Source organism: Pteropus vampyrus, unplaced genomic scaffold (genome assembly GCF_000151845.1).
Source record: "Pteropus vampyrus isolate Shadow unplaced genomic scaffold, Pvam_2.0 Scaffold303, whole genome shotgun sequence".
Taxonomy (NCBI): Eukaryota; Metazoa; Chordata; class Mammalia; order Chiroptera; family Pteropodidae; genus Pteropus; species Pteropus vampyrus.
In genome coordinates, this window is record NW_011889084.1 from 184,430 (window position 1) to 195,729 (window position 11,300).

The 11,300-nt window shown below is 51.4% G+C and overlaps 1 protein-coding gene across 1 annotated transcript in view; it reads right to left on the reverse strand.

Moving 5' to 3' along the window:
* The window catches only part of KIAA0556 (KIAA0556 ortholog), a 179,175-nt gene that overhangs the window by 40,488 nt on the left and 127,387 nt on the right, over positions 1 to 11,300 (reverse strand). Inside the window, exon 15 of the mRNA XM_011376974.2 lies at positions 10,875 to 11,012. Within this exon, the coding sequence (XP_011375276.1) occupies positions 10,875 to 11,012 (138 nt within the window). The remainder of the gene's footprint in view (positions 1 to 10,874; positions 11,013 to 11,300) is intronic.

Sequence of the window (11,300 nt, forward strand, 5' to 3'; positions counted from 1 at the left end):
CACTGGCCCCACTACGCAGGGAGAACATGAGCTGCTGTCCTGTACTGCTCTCTTCACCCAGAAGCGCTGGCTGCAGAACAGGAGGGACCTGGGCGCAGTGGGCTGACTAGGGGTGCTTATTCTGAGGACTTTGGGGAGTGAGCTGCTGCTGATCAGAAAGCCACTACACAGGCTTTGGTACTTGGCTCAGGGTCACCTCCTCCAGGAAGCCCCTGGCCCTCCTGGTCTCCTTCACCTCCCTCCTCGGGCAGAGTCAGGGGTCTTCCCCCGGGCCCTCAGAGCTGGGCTTCCAAACTCCATCTCTGCGCCTACCACTTGCCGAGTGTCCACATGTGCACGCCCATCCTCACCTAGAGGGAGATCTTCAAGGATGAGGAACGGGCCTATTCTTGTCTATGTTGAGACCCAGCTCTGGGAACTAAACTTGTTCCTTGGTGGAACATCTGAACTTGAATGCTGTTTTATGGGGAGAAGGCCTCAATGACCTTCTATATGTCCCTTGGGAAGAAGACCAATGAAAACTATTCTTTGTGACGTAGAAACTTGAAGAAGATGGTGGGACACTGTGACATCCAATAAGCAACATCTAACCAACTACATGCCAGGCTCCGGGCCAACACTCTGTCACTTCCCCACCCCCAACATCACAGACTCAGTGGACAACGGATATGGATGAGACCTAACAGATTTGGTCACTGGTGGCCCTACAGCTGAATCTATGCTGCTTTGACTTACAGAGAAGTTAAAAATGTCAAGACTAGTTGATAACATCTAAAAATTGGGAGCTTTCACATAACAATGTGCATTTCTAGCCTCTCTTGAAAATATAGCCCACTTGGCATCACGGGACCAGAGCTGAAGTGCTGAGTGACAACTGCCCTAGGCGGGGCACAACCCTCCAGTGACCACAGTCTCTACGGAAATGCAGGATGGTGTCGTGGGGACCAGACTGCCTGGTAGTGATGTGAACATCAGCAAATTGCTCTGCTTTTCTGGGCCTCAGTTTCCCCATCCATAGAAAGGAGCTACTCATCGACGTACCCATCTCATAGTAGTGGAAGAAAAGAGCTGATATATGTAAAGACCTTTTGAGCACTGTCTGGCACATAATATGTGCTCAAGAAACGTGAGCTACCATCATTATTTTGTATCGGGTCCACTGCCTAGATGTATGTACCTGCCAAGCCCAGCTGCTCAGAGCTAGCATGGCCCAGAGACACCCAGCTCCCCTGAGGCCTAATGCGGCAATCCCCTCGTTCCTGGCAGAGCCTGGAAGCAGGCATAGGAAGAACCCTACCGGCTCTGGGGTGAGGCCTGGAATTACTCTCGCTGCCTTAGGTCAAGACTCCACTAGGTCTGGGCTGAGGCCTCAGCATGTAATTCTTACAATTCTATTCAACCCAACAAATAGCACGCGGACTCTTTCAGAGTCCTGGCCTGTGTGAGATGCAGAAGAAGAAAGCCTGGCTCCTCTCCTTAAGGAGTTCGCAACAGTCTGTATAATAAGGGGTCACAAACTCAAATGCTTGCAGCACCGTAGCCATGTGGGGCATGAGGACTGTGGTGAGCTAGAGAACGTATGCCTGCAAGTCCAGAGGAGGCAGGGGCCACCCAGCTCCAGCCCATGAATGCCACGTAGGGAATGCTGCCAGCCCAGCAAAAGTCAATTTTCCAATGATGTCAAATGTTTCACCAGCTATGCAGCATGATAAGGGCCAAACAGAGCACGTCTGCAGGATGGCTCTGGCCAGGGGGCACCGGCGTGGGACACGGGAGACTCAGGAAACCGAGGAACACAGGAAGCACGTGACTCTGTGCCTGGAAGGGTGTGGCTGGAGGCTACCAGAAGGAGCCTGGGGCAGGGCAGGGCAGTAGCTGGTGGGTGAAGAGGCTTAGGCAGGATCTTGATGTTTCCAAAGGCAGGGTGGGTCATAAGAGGGGCTGGGCACTCCAGGCGCTGGGAATGGCAGGAGCAAAGGTGCAGAGGACAGACGAGTTTTATAAGGACCAGGGAGAGGTAAAAGTTACACAACTCCGTAAGGCCGGAAGAGCCAGAGAGCTCGTCTTGAGGTCAGAGTGTGGAGGAGGGTCTATTTGACAGGCAGAAAACATGTATGGGGGTCCAGGTAAGCATCACAAATGGGAGAGGTGACGTGGTGTGAGGACAATTGTGTCTCTGTATTGGGGAGACAAGCAGAAGTGGCAGAACTGTGGTATGTGCCTCAGCTACACCGAAGCTTCCAGGTGTGGAGGTGGCCTCGTGTGGCCTGATCTTCCAGTTTCTTAATAAAAGTCAAAAATTCACATAAATAAATAAAGCCTCCTAATATTTAAATGTTGGCAACCGATTCAAAAAAATTTTCAAGGCACCAAGTGAGCCAGCTGAAATCTGTCTGAGCTGCTGTTGGTGGGCTGGGGCACAGTCTCTGTGTCACGGTCTTCTTCCCAGGTCCCGGGAAGCACGTGTTGGTAGTGGACTGTGGCCGCCCCCTGAGGCACTCGGCAGCTTCAAGGCCCTTGATTCATCCACCCTCGTCACCGCACTGGCCCCACTGAACTGCGATTTGCTGTCGTCCCCCTGGTCCCTCCTGCTTGAGAGGGAGCTCTTGGGAGAAGCCGGCGTGTCTGATTCCTGGCCCCAGCACAATGCCTGAGTGTGAGGTGATTGATAAGCCTCTGCTGATGAGGTAGAGGGACTGAGCAGATGAGCCAGTGGAACCAGGAGATGGATGAGGACGCTGCTTGCAGTGATGAGTCTTGCACTGGGGCAGCAGACAGAAAGGGGGAAAGACGAGCTGGGTTTGGAAGGAGACGGGTTTTGATAACGGAAATGGTAAGACTTAGAGCAGGGGTGTTTAACCCCCAGATTGTGGACCAGTCAAGGTCTGTGGCCTGTTAGGAACCAGGCTGCACAGCAGGAGGTGAGCGGTGGGAGAGCAGGCGAAGCTCCACCTGTATTTGCAGCCGCTCCCCAGCACCAGCATCACCGCCTCAGCTCCACCTCAGATCAGCAGGCATTAGATTCTCACAGGAGCACCGGTCCCTGGTGCCAAAACGGTTGGGGACCACTGACTTAGAGAGAACTGGCAGTGAGAGGTAAAGGGAGGAGAGGAGGATTCGAGGTGGGAGTCAGGCGCTGCTGCAGACAGCAGAAGGAAGTGGAGGCCAGGAGTGGTGGGGCACTTCCACTTCTGGGCATTTATCTGCATGAAGTGAAATCACTATCTTGAAAAGATATCAGCACCCTCTTGTTCACTGCAGCATTATTTACCCCAGGCAAGACATGGAAACAACCTAAGTGATGGATGAATGGATAACGAAGATGTGATACATAATATAGGTGTCTATATAGATATATACATATACATACATACAATATGGAATATTATTCAGCCATGAAAAGAAGGAGATCTTACCATTTGCAATAACATGAATGGACCCGGAGGGCATCATGATTAAGTGAAATAAGTCAGACAGATACTGTGTGATTTCACTTATATGTGGAATCTAAGAAAACCTGAACTCAGAAATACAGAGAACAGACAGGTGGTTGCCAGAGATGGGGGTTGGGGGGTAGGGGTGGGGCTAAATGAGTGAAGGTGATGAAAACGTACAAACTTTTAGTTACAAGACATGAAAGTCCTGGGGATGTCATGATCAGCATGGTAACTATAGTTAATAATACTGTGTTGTATATTTGAAAGTTAAGAGAGTAGATCTTAAGAGTTCTCATCACAAGGAAAACAATTTGTAACTGTATGGTGATAGATGCTAACTAAGCTTTTTATTCCACTGCCTAGATGTATGTACCTGCCAAGCCCAGCTGCTCAGAGCTAGCATGGCCCAGAGACACCCAGCTCCCCTGAGGCCTAATGCGGCAATCCCCTCGTTCCTGGCAGAGCCTGGAAGCAGGCATAGGAAGAACCCCACCGGCTCTGGGGTGAGGCCTGGAATTACTCTCGCTGCCTTAGGTCAAGACTCCACTAGGTCTGGGCTGAGGCCTCAGCATGTAATTCTTACAATTCTATTCAACCCGACAAATAGCACGCGGACTCTTTCAGAGTCCTGGCCTGTGTGAGATGCAGAAGAAGAAAGCCTGGCTCCTCTCCTTAAGGAGTTCGCAACAGTCTGTATAATAAGGGGTCACAAACTCAAATGCTTGCAGCACCGTAGCCATGTGGGGCATGAGGACTGTGGTGAGCTAGAGAACGTATGCCTGCAAGTCCAGAGGAGGCAGGGGCCACCCAGCTCCGGCCCGTGAATGCCATGTAGGGAGTGTTGCCAGCCCAGCAAAAGTCAATTTTCCAATGATGTCAAATGTTTCACCAGCTATGCAGCATGATAAGGGCCAAACAGAGCACATCTGCAGGATGGCTCTGGCCAGGGGGCACCGGCGTGGGACACGGGAGACTCAGGAAACCGAGGAACACAGGAAGCACGTGACTCTGTGCCTGGAAGGGTGTGGCTGGAGGCTACCAGAAGGAGCCTGGGGCAGGGCAGGGCAGTAGCTGGTGGGTGAAGAGGCTTAGGCAGGATCTTGATGTCTCCAAAGGCAGGGTGGGTCCTAAGAGGGGCTGGGCACTCCAGGCGCTGGGAATGGCAGGAGCAAAGGTGCAGAGGACAGACGAGTTTTATAAGGACCAGGGAGAGGTAAAAGTTACACAACTCCGTAAGGCCGGAAGAGCCAGAGAGCTCGTCTTGAGGTCAGAGTGTGGAGGAGGGTCTATTTGACAGGCAGAAAACATGTATGGGGGTCCAGGTAAGCATCACAAATGGGAGAGGTGACGTGGTGTGAGGACAATTGTGTCTCTGTATTGGGGAGACAAGCAGAAGTGGCAGAACTGTGGTATGTGCCTCAGCTACACCGAAGCTTCCAGGTGTGGAGGTGGCCTCGTGTGGCCTGATCTTCCAGTTTCTTAATAAAAGTCAAAAATTCACATAAATAAATAAAGCCTCCTAATATTTAAATGTTGGCAACCGATTCAAAAAAATTTTCAAGGCACCAAGTGAGCCAGCTGAAATCTGTCTGAGCTGCTGTTGGTGGGCTGGGGCACAGTCTCTGTGTCACGGTCTTCTTCCCAGGTCCCGGGAAGCACGTGTTGGTAGTGGACTGTGGCCGCCCCCTGAGGCACTCGGCAGCTTCAAGGCCCTTGATTCATCCACCCTCGTCACCGCACTGGCCCCACTGAACTGCGATTTGCTGTCGTCCCCCTGGTCCCTCCTGCTTGAGAGGGAGCTCTTGGGAGAAGCCGGCGTGTCTGATTCCTGGCCCCAGCACAATGCCTGAGTGTGAGGTGATTGATAAGCCTCTGCTGATGAGGTAGAGGGACTGAGCAGATGAGCCAGTGGAACCAGGAGATGGATGAGGACGCTGCTTGCAGTGATGAGTCTTGCACTGGGGCAGCAGACAGAAAGGGGGAAAGACGAGCTGGGTTTGGAAGGAGACGGGTTTTGATAACGGAAATGGTAAGACTTAGAGCAGGGGTGTTTAACCCCCAGATTGTGGACCAGTCAAGGTCTGTGGCCTGTTAGGAACCAGGCTGCACAGCAGGAGGTGAGCGGTGGGAGAGCAGGCGAAGCTCCACCTGTATTTGCAGCCGCTCCCCAGCACCAGCATCACCGCCTCAGCTCCACCTCAGATCAGCAGGCATTAGATTCTCACAGGAGCACCGGTCCCTGGTGCCAAAACGGTTGGGGACCACTGACTTAGAGAGAACTGGCAGTGAGAGGTAAAGGGAGGAGAGGAGGATTCGAGGTGGGAGTCAGGCGCTGCTGCAGACAGCAGAAGGAAGTGGAGGCCAGGAGTGGTGGGGCACTTCCACTTCTGGGCATTTATCTGCATGAAGTGAAATCACTATCTTGAAAAGATATCAGCACCCTCTTGTTCACTGCAGCATTATTTACCCCAGGCAAGACATGGAAACAACCTAAGTGATGGATGAATGGATAACGAAGATGTGATACATAATATAGGTGTCTATATAGATATATACATATACATACATACAATATGGAATATTATTCAGCCATGAAAAGAAGGAGATCTTACCATTTGCAATAACATGAATGGACCCGGAGGGCATCATGATTAAGTGAAATAAGTCAGACAGATACTGTGTGATTTCACTTATATGTGGAATCTAAGAAAACCTGAACTCAGAAATACAGAGAACAGACAGGTGGTTGCCAGAGATGGGGGTTGGGGGGTAGGGGTGGGGCTAAATGAGTGAAGGTGATGAAAACGTACAAACTTTTAGTTACAAGACATGAAAGTCCTGGGGATGTCATGATCAGCATGGTAACTATAGTTAATAATACTGTGTTGTATATTTGAAAGTTAAGAGAGTAGATCTTAAGAGTTCTCATCACAAGGAAAACAATTTGTAACTGTATGGTGATAGATGCTAACTAAGCTTTTTATGGTAATCATTTCAATATATATACATATATCAAATCATTACATCGTATATACCTAAAACTAACACAATGTTATATGTTAATTATATAATTTAAAGAAAAGTAATAAAATAAAATGCAGTTTCTCAGTTGTACTAGCCATATTTCAAGTTCTCGATAACCACCCCTGGCTATGGCTACTGTACTGGACAAGGCAGATATAGCATTGTTATTAATATCATTGCAGAAAGTTCTGTCGGGCAGCACTGGTCTAGACTACCATGACATGCCACTGAAATATGCCACCAAAAAAATCTAACATCCATTCATCCACCTATTCATTCATTCATAAACTACTTAAAGAGCACCATTTCTGTCTATAAAACATACGCCTGGGTGTCTGCCCTGCCTTACTCGCTGTCGCGGCTAGGCTGGAGGTGGCATCTGGATGGCGACGTGAGTAAAGATGGTGATGGTGTGCCTGTATCACTGAAGGGTGGTACCATGAAGCGGGTAACTAACATATTGTTATAAAGGAAAACAGTGAGGAGACACGAGAAGCCCACTTTTTGGGTGGGTTATCACAGACTCTAGAAGGGAGACTATTGTTTCCTTCCTCCCAAGAGATGTTTCTCTGCAGGGGAAGAAGCACTGAGAAAACCAGAGAAAAACCAACAGACCTCAGTTTCCTTCTCAGCTCCATCCCTTACAACTCACCAGCTGGGCAAGTCATTTAACTGGAGAATATCAAAAACTCTTACAGACTTATTATCACGTCCTCTTTCTGAGCCCAAGGCAGACATTGCAAATCAATCACGTACCCTTTCCTTGATGAACCATAAGAAAAGTTCCAGATCTTTCTTAAGACAGCAAGCACTCCAGGTAGCCATTTCCAAACAGAGTGGGCAGAAGAGACATAATCTATATGCCCCATGGCATCTCACTATTCAAGCCCCAGCTTCTTCATCTACATGGTGAGGACTTACAACACCCACCTAGCAGGACTGCTGGGGAGTTAACTGAGGTGGTTCATTTGTTCAGTTATTTGTTCATGCGTCACATATTCACTGAGTGCCTGCTGGATGCCTCACGCCTGCCCCATACACACGGCACTGTCTAAAGGGCAGCTGTGATAAGTACAGGCATCTGTGTGCCGGTGTAGACAGATTCTAACCTTTGTGTCCTTACTTTTCCCTGAAGTCCCTCTCCTCTGGGCCACCTCACACTCACCGCATCACCTAATGAAGGGGAAAGGAGCCCATAAAACTTAGCCTGAGAATTTAATAGGAGCATATTTTCTAGCACCTTCCTTTCTTATGTTCTAAAGAAGCCGTGGTTGGATTAGCCCCCACATCTGACTTTTCTTCCTTGCATTCCTATACACAAAACACTGTATTAACAAGTCGTGTCTACCGGGGTGAGCTATATTTCCTATAAACTCTCATTTTATCTCCTCTAAAACACACAGTAATAGCATTCTCTGGAGAATATTAAATCAAACCAACCTGCAGCTGCATCTGTTGGCGCTTTCTGCCCCCGGTAAATTCAGGCAACAGATGGGTGTGCGTTACATAAGCAGTGCCCCCGGGGCGGGTGGGGGGCTGCAGCCCACACCCCCTCTGTGTGTAGAAACGCCTTGTGTCTCCAGTCCCCGCAGCTCCTCAAAGTGCCCCCAATGACCCTCTTATTCTCAGCACACAAGGAAGGCTGAGTGCAGGTTAAAGAAGAGGCAGGCCATGGCCAAAAGGAATGAAGCTTATCTCCTTTGTAATCCAGCACAGAAAATCCGCTTTTCTTAGCCTGAGATATACATTCAGTGACAGGGCCAAGCTACAGGGCATGGGCTTGGGCAGCCAACACTGTTCCATTAGCCATTCCTGAAGATGCTGGTGACCGCCTGTCAGGAAGTACCCAGAGGACACAGGCAAGAGAGGACACGGCCCTAGATGCTGGGTGTGCACTGCAGGGCCTGGGGACAGCCCATAAGAACACAGGAGGCAAGGGCAGGCCCGTGGAGAAGGGGAGGCTGACACTCTCACAGTAACTTCCTTGCTTATCCCAGTGGTTTGGATTTGTTCTCAAATTCTAACTTTAGGTCTTTGTTTTTAAAAACTTAAAACCAGAAATCGGAGAAAGCTTTCCGTCTCCCCTCCGCGGCAGCGCTGTGCATGAAGGGAGCCCGCTGGGACAGTGTCTGCTGCGTTAGCCTCAGGTCCCTAGAGCCTGGAAGATGTTTATTGGTAGGTGGCTGGCTGGCTGGGAGAATCAGCGGGAAAGAGTACAGAAGGAAGGATAGCAAGGAGGGAGAAGCATGGACACTCCTGATGGATCCCCAGCCTGCCTCTAACCTGCACACGACCTCGTGCGAGTACCCTGACACTCTTATTCTCAGTCTCTCACCCGAAGATCCAAAAGGGTAAGACAACTGCTTATGGGTTCCTGGGGAATGAACTCATTCATTCATTCGTTCATTCGACAACCACGTATTTCCACTTTGAACAGAGCAGCAGTCGATACGACGGAGGGCCTGCTCCCAAGACGCGTACAGTGCTGCAGGGGAGCAGGCGTTGATCCCGGTGCAGGGTGACGAAACACATTCATGAAGTCTCAAAGTCGCGCAAGGGTCAGGTCAGACTGGCCTCCTGGGGAAAGTGACCATCGGGGTTTTTCAAGACTATGAGGCATACGCAGGCATTTTGAGTTGAACCCGATGGGAAAGGCCAAGGACTAATGGTGTAACCACCAGGGAGGGGCATGGGGAGCCGAGTGGCCGCACTCTGGGGGGTGACATGAGTGAGGGGCAGGTGCTCACAGACAGAGGCCGGGCCTGGCACATAGGGATGAGGGGGCCCCGATATGCTCGGGGGGTTGACCTGGAGTCTCTGGATCAAGGGGAGCGTCTGAGGGTCTGAAGCAGCAGGGAACCATGATGAGACCCCCAGCAGCCACTGGAGACAGACTGGAGGCCTGGCCAGGGGTCAGGAAGGGTGAGTAAGGGGGTGCACTCTTCCACACCTCTCTGCCTTTGCGGAGAACACACAGTTCCCTCCATCCGGGACACACTTCCTCCCTTTCTGCCTTGCTCAGTCCTACTCTTTCCACTACAGCTCGGGAATATGCTCCTTCGAGTACCTCCCTTAACCCCTCCCCAGACTGAGGCCCCCTCCAACATGCCCCAGGGGTTATGGTCTGGGGCAGACCAGCTCCCACCCAAAGATGAGTTCGGTTTGAACTGTACGGTAGTTTCAAAAGAACTTACGTTAGCTGTCGACATTCACGAACCAGAAAGGCTCATAGCAAAATCCAGATTCCCAGCTCCCTGGGGACGCTCAGGAGACCCGGCAGCACCGGCTGACGTTCCCACATGGCAGCCATCAGCTGAGGCTGCAAAGCGGCCTTCCCTTTACCTGGGGCGTGTGCCCGCCAGTCTGCCACACTCCCGACCGTGCCCTCGTGTGCGTCTGACAATACTGAGGCTGAGTTCGGAGTGGGGTCGCATTTGCCAACTCTCCCGTCCTATCGCTTCCCTTAGAGCAGGTTGGAAAGGAAAGTGGAACAACTCCCTTCCTTTTTTCTATCACAAGAGGACAAAGAACACAGGCCGAGGGGTCCTGCCCTTCCTCGCCCACTGAGTCCTCTGCCGAGTCCCTCGGGCGTCTGTTGGAAATCCTTGGCACTCCGGGTTGACCTTATCACACTGCACTGTACTTCTACATGTCCTTGTCTGCCAGCTTTCAGACAAGGAGTACCTCTAGGGCACGAACTGTGTCTTACTTACATCAGTGTCCTCAGAATTGATCATGAAGCCTGATGGCGCCTACTATGTGCTCAGGAATCCATGTCAAACGAGGGAATAAATAAAAACGAGTGTATGGGACACAGTGCAGTGAAGAACGGATCAGGGCCTGGGTGCAGCAGTGACGGGAGAGAGGGAAGGGAGGGGCTCTGAAACCGGAGGGGCAGCAGAGCGCAGAGGGCGACGGCCTGGCTGCTCCGAGCAGGGCCCCCGTGCCGGAAGCACCGGCACATGCGGGAGCCGGTTGGACACACAGAGTCTCGGGCCCTGCCCTAGACCTGCTGAATCAGAACTTGCATTTCAGCAAGAGCCCGGGTGAGTCGTTACAGCTTGAGAAGCGCTGGCTGAGCGAACGGGCCTGGGGTTCAATCGCGGGGCTTCTAACTCTCACTCTGACCAGCTGTGCGACTTGGGGGAACATTACATAACCCCTCTGAGCGGCTACTTCCTTTTCTGTTAAAACTGAGCCTCAGTTCGTATTTTCCCAGTTCCCGCAAAGGGCCGCCTGACTTCACATCCCCAACCTGCGAGTGGAGGCCCTGCTCCTGGTGCTCTGAAGGGGCAGTGTGAAACCCCTCAGCAGGCACTCGCTACACCCAGGGCCGCCTTGTCCCCATTTTGCAATTTCAGGAATCAGGCTATGAGATAGCTCTAAGAATTTCCATCAGACCTCGTTACTTACGCCATCGGCCGTCCAGTAATTCCAAACCCTGATCCTGGCCAGACCGAAGTCACGCAGTGGTCTCGCGTCGCGGATAATGAAAAAGAGCTGGAGCGGAGGGTGGAAGGGGCACGTCCACAAGGAGGGGTCTTTCTTGCTCTGAAATATCAGTGAGAGAGGAAGGTGTTCAGTACATCTCTGCCTCTCCCCAAAGGACACCAGCGGTGACTCTCCCTAAGGAAAACCAGGAGAGGGCTGAGGGCAGGCGGCCAGCCCCCTTCTCTACATAACCCAGGGTGGAGTCTTGGATTTCACCCCGTCTGGACTGACCCTCATCCCTGGCTCAACGCTGCCACTCAGGCCCATCTGTTCCACCATCCATCCAGACTGAATTTAAAACGCAGCGGGCTTTATTTTAATCAAGGTAATCAGCTTTTGCGGGGCGCG